At 38.6% G+C, this 19,647-nt stretch overlaps 1 protein-coding gene across 1 annotated transcript; it reads right to left on the bottom strand.

The window, feature by feature from the left end:
• Positions 1-495: 495 nt before the first annotated feature.
• cplx3a (complexin 3a) lies at positions 496-14,660 on the bottom strand. The gene is made up of 3 exons (XM_066702029.1): positions 13,993-14,660; positions 5,901-5,988; positions 496-3,801 (listed from the first exon to the last, which is right to left on the bottom strand). Exons 1-3 carry the CDS (start codon positions 14,154-14,156, stop codon positions 3,577-3,579), a joined length of 477 nt encoding a protein of 158 aa, XP_066558126.1. The 5' UTR covers positions 14,157-14,660; the 3' UTR covers positions 496-3,576.
• Positions 14,661-19,647: the final 4,987 nt, after the last annotated feature.

The following is a 19,647-nucleotide window of genomic DNA, read 5'->3' as shown; positions in this document are numbered from 1 at the left end:
CTTGGTTGCTTTTGGGGATCCATGTTTTTTTTTTTCTATTTGCAACCAAAATATATTTTTATAGATTGATTATAAGAACTGAGATTTTTTTTTCTAAATACGGTTGCTTAATTAATAATATCTTAGTTGGAATGCAATATATATCTGCCAATTAAGGTTTATTTTTGTATAGCACCTTTAATGATAAATTGCTTTCAATGAATTTGCAGGGACAAGAACATCAGCTGTTATCAACAGGAAATGCAATAAAGAGTGAGGATAATTAATAGAGGACTGTAAAAGTACAAATATTGAGTTAACGTGTTGTTTTGTTGTCATATCTGAAGAAGTACTGATAAGTACGCTCTTATACACAAGTACACTTATTGAAGTATACTTATAGTTTACTTAACTGTACTTATTTTAAATAAGGGATCCTATGAATGTGCAAAAATGAACAGAAGGGGACAGTTTTAGAAACACAATCAAACAATAAACAAACACTAAACGAGATGATTATAATAAAAAACACTTTTTATTTTTTGTACATTCCACCAGTGTTTCACTGAAGGGTTTGCCCACATCACTTTCAGATGAGATGTACTGTTTACAAATGTTCTACATAAAGAAACAAATCCAACCAATCAAAAAGGAACAGCTAAGAGCTTACATCACAAGTGAGTGAACTATGAAAGAGCTGTCAGTGTTATAATCCTGGGAGATCTGTACAACATTTCTAATCAACGCATTTCACACGTTGGAAGATGGTCTTGAGCATTTAAAAGACTTTCTCCTAACTTACTGCCTCATGTTGAAATGGAAGCAAAAATATAGATTAAAAAAAGATTACTTGCTTAGAATTATGTAAACTGTGAAATCCCTTATTGTAAAAATGACAAACAAACAAACAAAAAGGTTCAGACAGGAAAATGCACTGTCATTGGTCTGGATGAAAGGCAAGGATTTGTTTTAATCGCTGAAAATGTAAACTCATACTCTATTAGATGAAATGGAAGTAGTTTTCCTTTCTCCACCCTCAGATGTCTTCCCTTCCCTGTCTCGTTTTTTTTTTTTATTTAACAGTCATTGCACTCTCTCTCTTAAATGTTATGGCTCCTGCTTACATAGACATGATCACACAGACATCAACAGTTTACAGAAAGAGACTACTTAATGATACTAAATGTGACTTCCAACAAAGTAGTGCTGCTGCTTGTCAATTTTGAACAATAATGCTCTTCATTTTAACTGACAAAGTGGACATGAGTTGCTGTCTACTAATGCTTGTGCTTCGTTGAAGGAGAACGTCTACACTTTGTTTACCTGGACAAGACAATTAGAGTTTGAAGACAAATGTGGACCACTGCTGTAGCCCCCAGATATATAAATGACCCTTCTTGCACATAGTCAAACATGTTCAAACAGAGAATAATGATTGTAACCATTTTAAAACCTCCCTATAAGTATGATTGGAGCATTCTTAGAAACGATGATGAAATGTAATCAAAATAAATATGCATTCATTTCCTAAGACAAACAGGAGTGCCTTTTTGCCATTTCAAAAGAAACACCTTTTCCACATAAAACAAATGCGGTTTCTGATTTCCTTGGTGTGATCTAAGAACCCTTTCATTTATCAGCACAGTCAGATACACAACCCCCCATTTTAGTGCATATGTTTATTTTTGAAGTTCTAGCATCGTTGATACAATGAGAGGTGTCCACATGAGCCTCAGGCAATACTGACACAGCTCCAGAGACATTTATTAAATAAAGTCATGTTGACACATACCAGTATGGTTAGGAACGTGTTTGGAAAAACACAAAAAAAAAACATACCCAACACTCTCACTCTAAGAACAACACTCTCAAGGACAGCACATTACACGTCATATTGGCTAAACAATACTTAACCACCGTCACGATACAGCTTTAGTGGATAGGGCAGCATCTAATGGACAGTGGGAGAGAGGGTTACTGAGGCAAGTCACTGCTCAGACCTGGGAACCAGGGGCTGAGCTACACTATGGACTGTGGGTAAGCAGGAGAATTACCAAAGCTAAAAATGTTTACAGGGTAAAAGTATACAGGGGAACCGCAGAATGTACACTGTGCAATAGAATTAACTTTTATGATGTGTTTGTATTCTCCCTGTCAATTTGCGTATGCTCGAACCTCCTTAAAGCATGAATACAAATATGATATAATTTATTGATGCTCATTTCCAGTCTCACTTTCTTCCTTTCAGGTTGTTGTTTTGAAGACTATCTAACCGTTCTCTAAAATTATCAATGGGGCAATGGCATCCGAGTGTATTTGCCTCAACTTGTAAAACTGTATTTTTTCTCCCTACATGATTTAGCAGTACCTGTAGTCATGCCCTGAGTATGCTCTCAAAAGCAAAATATTACTTTGGAGAGAATTCAGAAGCTTTTTAAGGAAATGGAAAAAGATGCACCAAAGGGGAGAATTTGTTGTCTCTAAATTGAGTTGTGTTCTCATCTTTTATTGCTTGGCTATGTTTACATGCTAGAAAAAAATTTGAGTAGAGGTCTGAGTCATGACTTTTTAAAGTGGTGTGGCTGGATAACAAAGCTAGAGTGTTTTGGTTTCTACTCTGCAGGTTCTTCAGATTTTTAGTGTCTATTAAAAAATAAAATAATCATAAACCAAAGCTATTTAAAACTGTAACCAGTCATAACCACCTTAAATAAGTAATGAAAACACCTTTACTGTAATTACTTTATCAGCATGAAAACACCAGACCTCACATTTATCCGCATTTAGCTGGCAATGGAAGCCAGGATAAGAAATATTTTTGTCAGAATGTAATTGAGCCCTTTTTAGCTTTTGAAATTGTAGCGACACTGAATTTAATCAAATCACTTGGCACACATTTTGTGAGAAAATGTAGATGATAGTTCCATGTCCTTTATTTTGCCTAGTTTGTTGTTCTGATGGTGGGATGCTACAGTCTACTCATCCCTTCCAAACCCAAAACTAAAGAGAAAATTATACAAAACAATGACTGATACACTATTAAAGGGAAGACTGTATTTTTTTTATCAGAAGTGATATTTAAAAATATCTTTGAAGGGTATTGAGAGTAGAAAATGTGCTTGATTGTTTTCTCATTTCTTCATGTCTGTGTATGTCATACTGTGAACCTTCTCCTATGTTGACCTACTTGTTGGTGTATGTGTCTTGTAAAAGGATACACATACTCCTATGTTGTTCACATGTATTAATTTGTATTGCAGTGACGTACCTGTCTTGAGTGGTTCTGTTCTAAAAATGTTCTTGTTCAGGTGAGAATATACCTCTCTTCACACTATGTCTGTTGGTGTAATTTGTCATTGTGCCTGTCTCTGCTATCCTTCATTTTTATAGCAGGTGCATAGTATACTGCTGTTCTTTACTTGGCTTTCTGTATTTGGTGTCATATAAAGTGTGTGCTTGTGTGTGTCTGTGTGTTGTTACTTGGCTGTTGTCTTGTGTGTCTCTGTGTGTTTGTCGGCTTGGGAGTGGCCTGTCAACTGAGTGAACTGAGGGTGTGTGTGTGTGTGTGTGTGTGTGCCAAGCTGAGCAAAAGATCCATCACATGATACTGCACTTCTCCGCTGTCTGTTTCAGTTCTTCCAGTGTGGCCTGAGCTTTGCCTTTCAGCTGGTCCAGGTCCATGTTCTGAATGTTGGCCAGGTGGCCGATGACTGAGTCCTTCTCCTCCTCCTCCTCATTGTCTTCCTCGATCATTTTGGCCAGCTCCTTGGGCAGCTCAACGTCATCTCCTGCCAACTGGATCTGAGTGTCGTCAAGTTCGTTCTGAGGTCAGGAGAAAGACAGGGGCACACAGTGAAGCGGGCTGGGGCTCTCTGACACAGAGCACATTCATTAACTAGTTTGCTGGTTAATTGCCTGACTATCCACTGATTATTATTGTCTCATTCAAGTAGCTACCCAGTTCAATCAGTCAAGAATTTGGCAAAACGCTCATTCAGCGTTATCGAGGGTCACTATTAACTCATACACAGACTATATCTGATTATAATATAGCACTTGTGTGTCATTAACAGCACATCGATATATCAGGCGCAGGAAGCCTATACAATTGCTGTGTTTACTCTTGGGTTGAAGAGGCAACATGGTAAGTGGCACATGGTCTGGCTCTCAGTTTGCCAGCCATTGAAGCAGCTTGTGGGCTAATCAGCCAGTCCGCCACTGAGAAAACCAAGCTGCCAGTCAACCAGCTAATTGTATTGCTCAGGCAGCAGACACACTCACCTGCTGGCTTTTCCAGCCTTTTGGCTTCAGTGTGCTTGGCTTCAGTTGCAGTTCAGGTTATGGGTGAAATCGATTTGGGGATGACATCTTAGAAACATGAAACAAGATAACCATTCACCCAACAAGCCTATCTGGCTGACTGATGGACTGACTGGCTGGGTCTTTTTATAATTTCAAACGTAACAGTAGATACAATAACTGGATATAATTTTTACACCCAGTAATAGAGCCATCTCCATCCAAGAAGTGGTTTGCTTACAATTTTACTAAGAACACAGTAACGTCTGAGGGTGTGCACTCAGATCTGAATAAGGGGTTAAAGCAGGTTAAAGTTGTTAGTCGTGATCTGAGAGCCCCTTTGATACACCCATCATTAGTGGGAAAGCAGTGACAAGCTTACACCGGACTAAGGTTGCTTAAGTCATGTAAGAAAGTCATGATGGGTTGAGAAGTTCAGGACCTGGCTGAAGTGTTGCTAGGAGTGAGTTGCACTCAGTGTAGGAGGTACCAGTGTAGGAGGTACTAAGAGCCAGATGCTGGTACTGGATCACTGCTTTAGCCAGTGATGGGCAGTCCTCAGGTGGAGGCAGGGGCAGGCAAATGCATGAATGACTGGCTACCTGAATCCAGCAGACGGTCCCCGAGTATTGCTTTGCTTTTTTCTGTGCATTCCTTGGATGCAAGGACACAGTACAAATGCAAACAGACACGTTACATACAGAACAGAGCAGTTGGGTGACAATACTGAATTGACCTGTTTTCATAAGCAGTGAAGCTGGATGACTTTTTGATCTCTGCTTGCAATCTTCAGTTCTCTCAGTGGAATTCAGTTTTGGAACGAATAGTCAGACACTCATATGTTTAACTCAGAAGCCTGCCGTCTTTCACCTCTAGTGGCCCGGCCTCCAGCTGAGCTCCAGCCACAGGTGAAATGGAATTGAAGGATGCTGCCCCTAGTGCATATTACTGTGTATTACATGGATATTGCCCAGGCTGTCTCAAGGCACCACCAGGCTGTTGTGTTTTACACTGGCTGCTCTTGTCATGTATAACACACCACTGGAGTGTGAAATTCTTTCATTTCAGAATGAGAACTAATGTGACTTAAAAAAGAGCAGCCTATGGCACTGCTAAAGGTCAACAAAAAGTATAAAAAAGGAACTAAGTGTAATTCTTGTAATTTATTGCTATTAAGATTAGGTGCCGTTTGTCTGTTATATCGTGTCATGGATCTCTGTGTTTTGTGTTTAATAATGAAAACATGCCTGACCTGCAGGAGTATCATTACAGAAAAGGGCTCACACTCTCATTCTTAAATATATTACACATCAGGCAAAGATGACAATATGCAAAAGCAGGGAAATCAGAGTAGAGATTTGAGAATGTGATCTTGTATTTTTTCATAGCTGAAGTTCAGATAAGTATGATTTTGCATTTAAAGTTTTGTAACAACAAATATTTGAAGACATTGAAAAACAGTGCTGCATATGTTTTAAACTGTAAAACAAACCAACACTGTGAGATATTAAATACTTGAACATTTCTCACAGGGTTTATTGTTAATGGTTTGATCTTCTTTTCAGTTTTCCAGGACTTGTTTTGAATAGGCTGTTATGAAGCCAAAAGCAGTGCAAGGTTACCTTTGGAAGTCTGTATTTCTCTCGGAAGTGAGTCCTCACTGTAGCTCTCTCCGCCTTCTTCTGTGCAAAACTAGCATCTCGCTCCATTCTGAAATAAAGGAACAGGGCCACAGTCAGCTCAACAACTAGGTAACGCCATTACTGCTCTATGGAGAATTTGTATTTTTAATTCAGGCAGGGGTCAAAACAGGGCTGGGGGCCCTGAGGGTGAGTGGGAACAATGGGGTGATAGAGTTGGTCAGTGGTCATAGAGCTGGGCACCAACGTGGAAAACAGTGGACTTGCAACACTACAAGTGCTAGTGTGGAGAGGTCAGGTCCACAGGCAAAGGCACAGGTTTTGAGTAAGTCTGCAGGCAGTCAGCGGTTGTATGTCTTTTGCCCACCTCTCTATTAATACAGTGTACATCTGAGCAGTTACTACACATATCAGACAGTGAAACAGCTTCTTAGTTAACAAGCAAAGTGTCATCCATTAATAGCCAGCATATGATCCTATATCCCTGCTCTCAGATGTCATTGGTGCAATAAACTTCTGAAGTGTTTCAAGCTGTGAATTTATTTCTCTGCCACCTTGTGTCTTTGTTATCCTTTCTCTATAAGTAAAAATATACCAGTATTTACAAATACTAATTTCTGCAGCATTTGTATTCCCTGAGAATTGAATTCTACTTATGCTCTACATTGTGGAACACACCCTCTTAGAAAATGTTAAATCAGGAAATGTACTTTTGTTTTCTCATGACAAGTGAGATGACTTTGAGAAGACAAAAAGATCTACAGATGGTAAATAAAGCCTTAAATATCTCAAAAACAACCAGATATGGAAAAAACAAGGACACGCATGTCACATAATGTACCAAACCATCTCACCTATATAATACAGGACAAGGATTATATATTAAGTTTGCCGAATGTCATTTTAAACAACACATTCAGTCCATCCAGGAGTACATCTTCTAGATGTTTGAATGTTTTGAGAAGGACCAAAAAGCAGTATGGAGCTGGACAGAATTACATTACACATCTTTACACATGTATATGTTCAATTGTGATTCAATGAATTTTCCTCTTGCCAGAGCAACCATTTAAGCCTATCCTCCTTCACAATGGTGCTATGGAAGAACACAGGTGTAGGTGTTGCACCAGCTTTTCTCCTGTTGCTCCATTCCAGGCCTGCCACCCCGCTCCTCGTTCTACCTCACTAGTCATCAGATGTCCTTAGGAGCAGAAATCATCTACAGGTCACTCAGGCTCACTACTTGTCAGAAAACATCCAGCTCAGGCAGTAAAGCAGGAATTATACTCATCAACTGAAAAGGGGATCTGCTCAAACAGTGATATAAGAGGATGCCCAGCTATTCCTTCCTTCTCATATTTGGGTTACACAAGCTAAAACAGACATACAGTGTACCAAAGTTTGAACAATGGCAGGAAACTGGCCAGTGAAGCCATACTGCAAACAACACACAACTTAATGAAACTCATGCTTCTCAGATCATACATCTTAATACAAAACCTATAAGATTTCAGCCCCTTAAAATACAACAGGAAGCTCCCAACATCCAGTTATACAATTCCACAAAGAAGGCAGAAGTTAAACCAATTGCACAGAGACATATGACATTAATTGACACACCGCATGATCAGCTATTGAGGAGAACAATTGAGAACTGAGCATTGCCCTCCCCAGGTCTGGGAGAGTATGTCCTAAAGCAGAAAGGCCGTGCTTTTCTTTATTGTTGCGTGTCTGTTCATGTGTGTCTGCTTGTGTCTATATGTGCATGGATGGGGGGTGGGTGGGGGTTAGGGGGAATAATCACCCATTTGAAAAATAACTGCCCCTCACCTGCCACCAAAGCTTCTTAGCACAACCCTCTTTCAATCAACATGCCTTGGAGATTAGAAACTGGGATTGTATGACATCTGCCAAATTGCACAACATGTCAATAATGATAATGATCATAATTGTAATTTGCAAAGTACATTAATAATAACAATAACAACAACATGTAATGCATTTTTAAGCTTTGTTGTATTCTATTATGCTGTTTTCTGCTTTTTCTAGCTAGCCATACCATGCAATACATCATAGAAGTTAAACACTAAGATATTTTTGTTGTTCAAGCAGCCTAATATCTACCTGAATGATACAGACTTTGGCACAGAGCTGGTTGCAAAACCCTGGAAACATTGCGTATGCCTGCACAGTGTCTTGACCTCAGTCTTAGGCCTGCATGGTGAATATTTCTGGATATAGGTTACACACAGAGCTAATGGTGGACATTGTTAGGGCCCTTGAGGACATTTCCCAAAAATGCAATCAGGCTGTAAAACTACTGTGAGAGTTCATGCATTTCCTAATAGTGTGTCACACTCTTCCAAATGCTTCCCTCACTCACAAGTGTCTGAGTGAAAAGTCTCCCTATGTCAAGAGTCCAAGCTGGTCACTTTTCCATTAAAAATATACCCCAGCTCCCCACTGCCCCCTGTGCATCCAGCTCCCTTGGGTGGCTTTTTAACACTTCTGCAACACAATTTAAGGATATAAGAAATTGTGAGTGATACAGAGTACTCCTTTCGCCTGCGTGCCTACCAGCTAACCTCCCCTCAGTTGCTTGATGGCGTGCTTTGACAATGTTGTGATAAGTATGTCATGCAGATTTACCACAGAACGGGACAGGCGGAGAAACAGACTCGCCTGGAGCTGACCACGACGTCTGCAAAAGCTCAGATGCGGCCTGCAGTTTTTTTTTTAAAGGGATTTCTTTCTCCTGGGCTGGCTAGATACAGTGACAGATATTAATTTAAAAATTGATATCCCTCTACTATGAGCATAGAAACATAATTAAATTCCCATTCATTTCAGCTGTGATTTTTCAAACCTGGCTCCTTACCAGGCCATGTTTCTTGAATCAACAATCCCCGAATGTGAATTTGAAATCGACGCTGGTATCTTTTTTTTTTTTTTTTTTTTAAACAAAGAGCACAGATTAGGATGAAGATTTGACTGGGAAACACCCGTTTAAAGGAATATGTGACCTGATTCCCATTTAAAATGAAAGGATGGAAAAGTGGAGGATTACAGTAGTAGAAGACAGAATCCATCTCAAATTAGGGCAATATTCAGCAACACGACTTGCAATGGCATAGCCCAGATGTATTGTGGTGGAAATTACAGATTGATCTGTATCTAAAAACACATAAGCATCAACCAGCCGGGGAACATTCTCTAATGAAAACTGACATAACTGCACTGATTACCTAACATCTACTTTAACGCTGTGCCGATGGATATTACAAAAGAACGTCAGTAATCCTTGTTTGTAATTGTATCAAGTGCATCAGAGCAGGGGTATCAAATGGCTGGAGCGCCATGGTGTCTTCCGACTTCCTCTATAGCCAATCTCCATTGATCAATTTATCTGATCTGATTTTTAACACCCCTTCCCAGGCTACAGAATGCTTTAAAGGTAACTGTACCTTTTAACACATGCCCTTATTGAGCCAGATGGATCCAGATGAGAACATAATCAGATCTGGGCCCCATGCTTTAGAGCCATTGATCTAGGTCATAATATACAATCTTCCTGTTTGTTTCACCTGTTGTGGTGCTTAACTGGAATACAAAAGCCTGAGCAGATATGTGTCTACATACAGTACTGCCTGCTTCTCACACCTAGAGTTTGTCTGTCTGTGAAAAATGAGAGTCTGCCTGTGACTGCTTGACAGTGAGAGAGAGAGACAGAGAGAGAGAGAGACAGAGAGAGAGAGAGAGACATTCATCCTGAGTTTTGCTCCCGAGGCACATCCTAGAAATGTCCTCCCAGAATGGCAGCATCACACTTGTCTAAAATCCACATCCTCCCCTGAGCCAGAGCAGCTGGGAGATAAATGCTTTGTAGGGGATATTCCTCTCGGTCTGCGTGTGTGTGTTATCTGGAACGTGTGCAATATCGCGTAGGTTGGCAGCTAGTCTGAAACCAGGGCAGTGATCTCTCAGGCCCTAAACTGCGCATCATTGTCTTGTAGATTTAATAGCCAACAAAAATGGTTCCTTCAGATGCTTATGGCATTCATTCCATTTCAACAAACAAGGCAAAGAATAGTTAACAGTGTGGCAATGATGGCATGAACATCTTATTACATATTATATTTTGTGAGTGGGTAATCTATCATGAATGCAACATACAAAATATGATTGCATGCCATATATTTGGGAAATCTTATGTGTATATTTTGTTATATGCGTCAACCATGTGCCTTTTTCCTATTCATAACTGAAAAATGACTATACTGATTACTATACTGATTTGTGTATATCTGGGGCTGAATTTGGGTTATTGATTTTGTAGAGTAAATAACTTCTCTGAATTTCAAAGCACAGTTGATTTAGATAAATACACTGAATTATCTGGTTGTGCTATTCCATAATCTACCAGCAGGGGGCAGACGCTCATCTTTGTTTTTTCCAACAACATGCTATCCATTGTCCTTTAACGCATGAACCCAGGATGTACACAAGATAATGAAAAACAACAACACAGTAGTCTAATATATTCACCCCAGAGCTCCCCCACATAAACTTAACATTTTTTTAATGAGAAAACAGCCAGGGGGCAAAAGAAATTACACACAGTGGAAAATAATTACATTTAGGTAGGGAATCAAAATAAGGTGATTTGATCTCATAAGCCACAGTAATCTTCCTACAGACTAGAAAGCATTCACATGCATTTCAGTATCATTGTATAATTTCAGGTTAATTGCTCAGTTATTCAATTTTAAAATCTCAGAACAAAATACATCTGAAATTTTACACCTAAAAAGTTGTGTGCAAGGTTTAATAATAAGAAATTGAAAATACATGTCATGTTGTAAAATGTCCATTTTGTAAAACAAAGGAAATGTGTTTATTTTCATTTTGAAAATGAAATACACACACCTCGAAAGACTCAGTCCGTTTCTTACAATAATATGTCTGAATTCAAAACTGAACATAATTTTGCACTGATATTCTCATGATCTATGACTGAAATTACACTGGTTATACATGTAACAAGCTAGATATTCTTTCTAGATGCAGATCATAACAGTTTGTTTTTTCTGTAGAAACACCATTTTAACCTTTTATCTTGCTAGATGTTCCACTCATGTGCATAAAGTTGCAGTATATGCACAATAAACAGGATTTTGTGATGCTGCAGTGTAGATATTACAAGAAGATACTACATGAATATGACTGTTGCCATGTTGAAATGAATTTGATGCTCAGTTTTGTAATCCTCATTAAAACATTCTACAAAGAAGGCCTGACCATTAAGAAGCACATCAAATACATGACAAGTTGTGTCACCCCATCACCACTCATCTCTCTAAGAACGTTTTTGTCAGCGGTGGTAGTGACTAATGCTCACCATCTTGCCATAATGCTCATACTATCTAATAAAATGACATTGGTCGCAGTGTAAACTACTTCCTATCTCATTCACCAGCATTTTGTTCATCAGAATTCCTTTAACTCTATTTGATTTACTTTAAATGTTGGTTTCATTCTGCCACCGAATCTGAACACAGACAACACTGACATCATAAAACAGCTTCACTGTTTCAGTCAGGTACATTTCAAATGCATGCAAACAAACATGATGTAATTGGTTTAATTAATGTAAATCCAACGTACATGATCTCCATTGTACATGGTTACACAACCTGAAGCCACAATCATCTCACTGGGCACATTTTGACATTATTACCCTTATCCAGGGTGACTTACAATTGTTACAATATATCACTTTATTGTACATGTACATATAATATAACTTGTATCATATTATTGCAAGGATATAAATAAAGCATGTGTTTTATAAACCATCCAGTGGGATTCCATCAGGGCAAGCTGATGATAATAAGTCTGTCTCCAAGCTCCTCTGAAATAAATAATTTTGATCTTGTGGAACAACATTGATTATAATATGGTCCTTGAACATATGCTCCGATTCAAAACTCAGTGAAAACCCATTTTGTTCTCTAAGTCAGGTGTTTTGAATAAGCTTAAAACGAATACATTCTTTCCCCCTTAAATAAGTGATAAGACTAAGTGTACAGGCAAGATTAAGTAAATAAATTAATAAAGCCTGCAATACAAATCCTTAAAGATAATATACAATAATAATACGTAATGTGTATTCTTATTACAAAGTAGTCATTGCAAGGGAGACTTATAACATCCATATGTATCTTGAAGAGCCGGCGCACTCTTTTGCTGACCTAGACTTGATGTTCCTAGAGTGCGCTACACTGATTTTCCAATTGATATATAACGGAAAGGATTATTTTAATGTAGCCTACAGTGTGTACTTTTTCAAATGTTTGTGCAATTTGTTCCAATCAATCACCCGCGTATTTAGCAAAGCATGTGTTGTGTGGAGGGAGAATGAAAAAATAATGAATTAGTCAGTCACAGTAGTTTCGATTCGTCGCATCCCACATCATCTGTTCCATAACTTTTCATAATCCGCGTTGAAAGACCACACGCTCAAACCAAAAGTTACAACAGACTTTGCAAGGCCATTTCGTCCCATTTCATCTGATACAAATATGGAACAGTTCAATCTTTTAGATCAACAACAAATGGCTTGTCTGCTTTGGCACTCGTGTCTTTATCGCAAGCACTTTTACGCAGACGCGCCGTGTGACAGTGCCATCACAACTTTACACCCCGTCGTGTCAGTAATTAGATATCAAACAGGATGCAGGTAGACCTATTTTACTTTTTTGGGCTAATATTAAATGTAGGACATTAAAAAAATGTGTGCAGTGCTCCACAATGAAAAAGCAATCCCTCATCTCCACATCCAAAGCGGATTAACGGATTAGGGGTGTAATTAAAATGCTATGAACAAATCTCCCGACTGAAGCGAAAATAGTCCAAAGCCAAGTCAAACCCATGTATTTCCTGCAGCACTCAAAGTGAAACGTCAAATTTAGATTCCTAACATGTTATAAATAGAGTTTTGTTTACGCAATTTATTTTCATTATTCAGTTAATCTTATGTTTTCATATTAAGATTGTAAAGTGGTTATCCGAAACAACAACAGCAATATAAATAATAATAATAATAATAATAATAATAATAATAATAATAATAAATTATTATTTAAAAATATATTATGATAATTAATCCAGTGTTTAATTAAAATTGTACTAAAACATATAGTCTTAAAAGTTCAGGTACTTAAAAAACGTTGTTTAAAAGGATAAAATGGTCTCAATAATGTAGTACTGATGACGTCTCATTTAAATGCACTTTCTTGGGTGCTTTGTTTTGTTGTTTTCACAGACGATTAATAATCGGATGTTAATTATATATGCAGATTACCGTTTTCCTATGACTAGAGCCAGAATAGCAAAATGTATAATGTATTAATTACAGTATAGTGCTTTGAAACGTTTGCTGCCATCATTACGACAATGATGCATTCGTGTCAGCAGGTCGGGGAAATCATTTTAAATCATTTTAAGCTTACCATCATGTTGGGTTTTGAGCACGAATTCACATAACAGCAGTCTTAACAACATTGAACGAACAACAACAAAAACATCAGACTGATAAAATGTAATCTGAAGGTCATCAAAAAGTGTAATTAGGTAATGTTATATAATTCATTTAACGTATTCTTGGAAATAAATGATATATAGGTCTAACCTTTATGCTTAATTAAAGTACCCTTTGTATTTGATTTGATATATGCACGTAGCCTAATTAAATTGTAGTTTGCATTGGCTGGACTATATTCTTGTTCTCCAGTTGCTCAATACCCCCTAAACTGGGTCGCAGAAACCTAGAGGGAAACTAATTTCTCGCACAGAACAGCCGTCGAGAAACAAAACGCACAACAGGGAGACGCGGTCGACGAGGGAATGTGAATCCTTCACAGACCCGCGTAATGTGGACAGAGATTCACTTAACCAGATTACTTTAACAAACTTATTAAACGCAACCCCGCCAACTTTAAGTGTCCCATCAACTCTACGAGCAGACCCAGAAGGTGTCCGCCACCGCAAAGTATTTACGTTTCCCCCGACTTACTTTTCCTCCACCAGCTGCCTTTGGTACTCTTCAAACTCCTCCCTGGTCATCCCTGCCGCGGCCGCCTCGGACTTCTCGCCCTCGGGTTTCTCCTCCCCGCCACCCAGACCCCCGGTCAGGTTCTTCAGCTGTCCGCCGACCATGGACTTCACCATGAACGCCATCGCCCGCTGCAGACGGTCCTCAGCAAACGCCTCGCCTACAAGTGTCCCAGCCTCGGCTTTGCGGCTTCTTGCTCTGCACGAAGATGCAATGGGCAAGATTGGTCAACTGAGCAACAGAGACAGTCCACCCAGGACGGCCTGTTTCAGCACCAGCGCGGCGGACAGCTCCTCTCCTGTGCGCGGAGGCTCTGGAGATGCGAGGGCGGAGGACGCCTGCGCGCACGACACCAACAAGTTGCTCGCCGTCTCAAGCACGAAACCGCTGTGCTGTGTAATTCAGGATACAGTGTTTGCTGATATGACGCTGCATGCACACATGGCATCCCCGTAATCTGCCTCTAGACACATCAACATTGTTTCGTATCAGTGTCTTCAACTGTCAGACGAGCGGCCTGATGACAGACCCACGTGGCAGAGGCCGGCAGATGGAGACGTGTTTCAGTCTCTTTTCAGGATCGACTGGGATATTGTGCATAGTTACACTTTACAAATATATGGACTTGGACAGAGTGACTGCGTTGGCTGCGCTACATTGATGTTGTTTTCGCAGACGTTACCCACCGAATGACATGATTGTCCTGCTATGGCTGCTAAACTGACGGTCGGCAGAGCGGTGAGCAGTTGTCGACTGGGGACATCGTGGCGTGTCATTGAATTTGATGGCAGGCTGCACAAACTTCAATAAACATTTGTTCGTGCAGCTCTCAAGCGGTTTATATTGTTCAAGACATTGCACTGTTTAGTGTGCGCTGAAACGTCGTGCCATATACAGCGAAAACGATGGCATTTCCCCTCTCTTTTTGCAACTACCAACAACCTGGAGTTGAAAAAAAATCCCATTCATCGATGCGCTGTAAGCAGCGGTTCCAAGCAAAGTGCGAACTGCAGACTCTGCTTGCACCCTGCAAAATTAACATTTTTAATGACCATTAAACATTAAACATTATCAACACAACACACCCGTGATGTACAATCACTTGGTATACTGAAGGAAAACATTACCATTAATGTTAGACCTATTACACTAATAGTGGGCGAGTAAGCTCTTTTCAGTCGTTTTCTAGTTTTTGACTGCCACAGTCAATGGATTAATATCCATACATTTAAAGTCATTGCTATCTTACACATTAATCAGTATGATTTAATCTGAAAACTTGTATCTGTCACAAAATAATTTATTTGAAACACATAGGCCTATGTCTTATTTAATTGAACTCAGGAAATCATTCTTTATTTTTATCTTTATAGTTGGCTACTGATACAGCAATGGTGGACGATTAATGGAATTGAGGAACAAATAGTTTTAAATGATGCTTTCATCCAGACATCTGACCAAGCAGTTCAAAGTACTGTATTTTGTAATCTCCATATTACCATGTCGGAGAGGCTTTGACGTAAACTCAATGCATAATTTGGACTCTTAATGTTTGGATCATAGTCATGTAAAGAATTTGTATATCCACTATTTCTCTTAGTTTTCCTTTAAGAGCTGGGAATCTAAATTCAAAACCACTTGTTTAGGTAACTTTAGGTCAGCAATATTATGGGATTCATTTGTTTAGATTATTACGGATTGTGCTGTGATGTGAAAGCTAGATTTAAAAATACTTACTGTGTTGAGATTCTGCAGGATTTACTATGAACTCTGCTCTGCCCTTTAAATTAAGAAATAAGCCAACCGTCTAATCAGCCCTTAAGCATTTCAGTACCATAAATAACTGTATATAGCATAAACAAATGTTATATCAGCCAGAACATAATTCGCCACAATCTGACCTAAAACTAATGAATTCCAACACAACTATTAAACTAATGGTGTTTAGCTAATAAAGTTCTATCGAACACAATGGATGAGAGGATATGGCTGTTTACACTTAATTCTCACATATGTAGAACAGGGCAATCAGATGAGTGAGACTATGTTGATTAAATGAACTACAGAATATATGGTTATATGAACAATATATAAGAAAAGTGTCTAATTCAAGTAACCAACAATGATGCAGCTTTCATCCCACCAGTCCAATTAACCATCTCTTCAAGCACTGGATGACCAAAGGAGCAGATTGTTCAAAAACAATCCACACATTCAAAGCTCAGCACTCAGAATTTGTGACTGGCAAGTAGGCCAAGGTTTTAACTTAACACAGGCTTTTGTCTTAAAGTAGGAAATGCCCAGACAAGTAATTTATATGTTATGGTCAATAACTATTTCACAGATTTAACAGGGCAACTTATCCAAGAAGCATAGTTCATAATAGTATATATACCATACTATATGTGTGTATGTGTGAATACACATATACACATTTATATACGATAATGTGGATCTGTGTGACCCTAAATCCTCTAAAGGGAAAATTAACAAACTGTTTTAATTATTTATAGGAACATAAATGTGCTGTATTTTCAACTGTAGGCAATATGCCCATTCCACAGAAAATGAATTACATGGGCAATTTGCCCGCAGTTTACCCACAGTGGAAAATTCGGCTGACTTTGTGCCAGTTTTACAGCTGAGCTCCAATCTGTGATCACAAACATGCACTCAGCAATTATTCATTATGACATATTTAACACAAGGCTAGTGAGTAGCTATTAGGTTGTTTCAATAGAAAAATCAATCTTAAACCTTAGGAATAATGTGTGTTTATTTCCATGGTATACAAGACAAGACTGAAAGGGATTTTGTTTTCCCTAAAATTATAATTTTGAAACAGTCAAGATACATGGACACAATTATAAAAAATTTTTTTTTTGGAAACATTATCCCTCCCAGCAATTTGATTGAGCAATCAGTTGTTAGTATTAGAACAGAATAAGGAAAATAGACATTAATGAAGTGTCAAAATGTTATGAGCATATAAAACCATAAATACGCAGGCACTGCAAAAGCTCTAAATCAATTAAAATTGCTCTATTTGCATGAATTTAATTAAATATAGAAAGATGTAACTTGCTGTTTGTAAATGAATTGTTATACTCTGCTATTAAGTTAGCCACTGGTCTAGTGTATCACTGCATTAAACTCCAGATTTAAATATGCTCCAGATTCTATTAACTTTCAAAATGAATGGAATAATAATTAAAAAGACTGAGTATATAAATAGGATTTTGCACTATCGAAGATTGTGCATGCTACCAACTGGAATTCAAATAAGGGGTCCCGGTGGTTTTCAAAAGTGACATGATAACAATTTCCTGTACAGCACAGCCGTCCCTCAAAGAAGAAGCTGAACTGAGAAATGTGTCAACTGCAACACCTGTTCCCGCAGTGGAGAAGCATGGGGATATAATTCACGAGCAAGATAAACTTTGGTGGTAATAGGAGCGCAGCTGACAGGCAGCACAGCTGGAGATGGTTGCATTGCAGAAAAGCACAGATGTCCAACAGTGGTTAATAATTCAAAGATATCATGTCTTATCCAACTGTGGCCGGGATTCCTCAAGGGTGACCTGCAATTGGCCGAGTTCTGCCGAGACTGGGTGTCGAAGTCGGGCAGAGTTTCCTGGACTGTGTAACAGTGACCCCTGTGGTTTGCTGGGTGTCTGAGCCGGCAATGTGTTCAGTGCTGCATTCATCCTCCCTAGAAAGCTCTACTGCTTGCATTCTGGATTCACAGTGTGGAAAGAAAAGTGAAAGTACACACCAGAGGACACGTATGTGCTGCCTGCATCTCTTCCATATTTCTACAATGGTCATGGAGGTGAGCCTAGTTGATTAACAAGTAAACAATCCAAGTAATAATTTGCTTACATTTGACTGTTAACATTTTGTAAATGATAAAACGTTTGTTCCTTAATAAGTTCCAATACAATTTTATACTTAACTTAAAACCCCTACTGTTTAAAAAAAACAAAAAACAGCAAGGGTAGGGGGTCCTCCAGGATCAGGGTTCAGAGTCACACATTCTATCACTGAACACTACTCACATAGGCCTATTGCCCGAGCTTCTACGTCTGTTATTGCTCAGACTGACTGTTGAAAAAGTGTCAGAGAAACTGGTAAGTCAATTTAAACTTTTAACATCCAACATGAGCAGCCAAGGCATAATTTAATGAGTAATATTGTACTTAAGTGTCGGGGTAGGTAATCCCCTCAGTATTTCACAGCTCATTGGCTAATAGGTTTCCCTTCCCTTCAGAAAGAAGAGGATAGCATTATATAATCCTTCTCACACATGCCTGTGAGACTGAGACTGAGACTCTTGGGCTGGATTAATCCAGGAAGGTTTTAAGGGTCCTAATCTGTTTTCCCTGGAGAACAGAGCTGGCAAAAGTGCAGCAAGCTACAGAGAGGTGGAAACTGTAGACTTCACTAATGTCATGGATTCTTACTGTTTGTAAGAAAGATTCAGGCAAGAAACCCCTTGATGCAGCCTGGTCACGAAGGGTAATTGAATAGGCAGTGACCAGGGCAAATATAGAGGTTCTTACACTTGTTTTTCAGTGCTGCTCTGGTCCAACATACCATGTTTCATCTGTTTCAACTAAATCTTATTATCTCTGACTGGAAATTAAATGGGATCAATATCAAAACTAAATCTGTTTGAATGCAGAGTATTATAATACATTTTCTTCCTGTGAAAATTCATGAAACTTTATATAAACTCTGATAAGAATATTAATTAAGGGCCTACTCCCCTATTCATAATTCTGATCAGATGTGTTTTATGGGAGTGTTGTATGCAATATAGTATAGATTGTATATAGTATAGTTTGGTGCATAGCAATGTGTCCCCAGACTCTCTTCCACAGGCAAACATTATTGAAGCTCCACAACCAACAAAACAATTGGACATTGTGTTCATTGGAGTAACGAAACTTGCTTTTCTATGGTACTGATTGACTTTGTTACATACTTCCCATCTTCTCAATCTATTTATAAAAGAAATCTAGTTTCTTTATCATTATTATATTTCTTAGCAGATTCCCTTACCCAGAGCAACTTACAATATCACACTTTTTTATACATAGAATTACACTTTTTTTTTTTTGCACTTCATTAACAGCTATAGTGATACCAAGGATTGCTTCCTTTATGCACTACATTTGCCTTTCTGACCGACACACCCAAACAGGCAACCGATTGTCTCTGATTGCAGGTGTGAGCAATTACTCTTAACAACCACTTTGCCTTGAACAAATATGGTTGCCATTAACATGCTATTAAAATCCTTTAGCAACAGGATAAAGGGATAGAACACAAGCTGTTGCTTATGGTCACTTCTTTGCATTGGGAAATGCTATCTTTAGCACCACCCCCCATTTAAAACAAATAAAATAAGACTTTTCAATGAATAACTCATTGTCCCTTTAAAGCACACTGTAGAAAAATAAAGTCTTGCTTTTCAATTGCCCTAACGTCAATGTTTTTTCCCTAGCGGTACCAGTCTATTTAAAGGGGAGAGCTATCCTCTTTACCCCTTTGTTTTAGGTCTTCTTGTTTTGGAAAGCAGAAACAGTTGTTTGGTTAGTCTTTACTGGCACT

The sequence above is a fragment of the Amia ocellicauda genome, chromosome 4 (assembly GCF_036373705.1).
Source record: "Amia ocellicauda isolate fAmiCal2 chromosome 4, fAmiCal2.hap1, whole genome shotgun sequence".
Taxonomy (NCBI): domain Eukaryota; kingdom Metazoa; phylum Chordata; class Actinopteri; order Amiiformes; family Amiidae; genus Amia; species Amia ocellicauda.
This window is presented reverse-complemented; position numbering and strand designations above follow the sequence as displayed.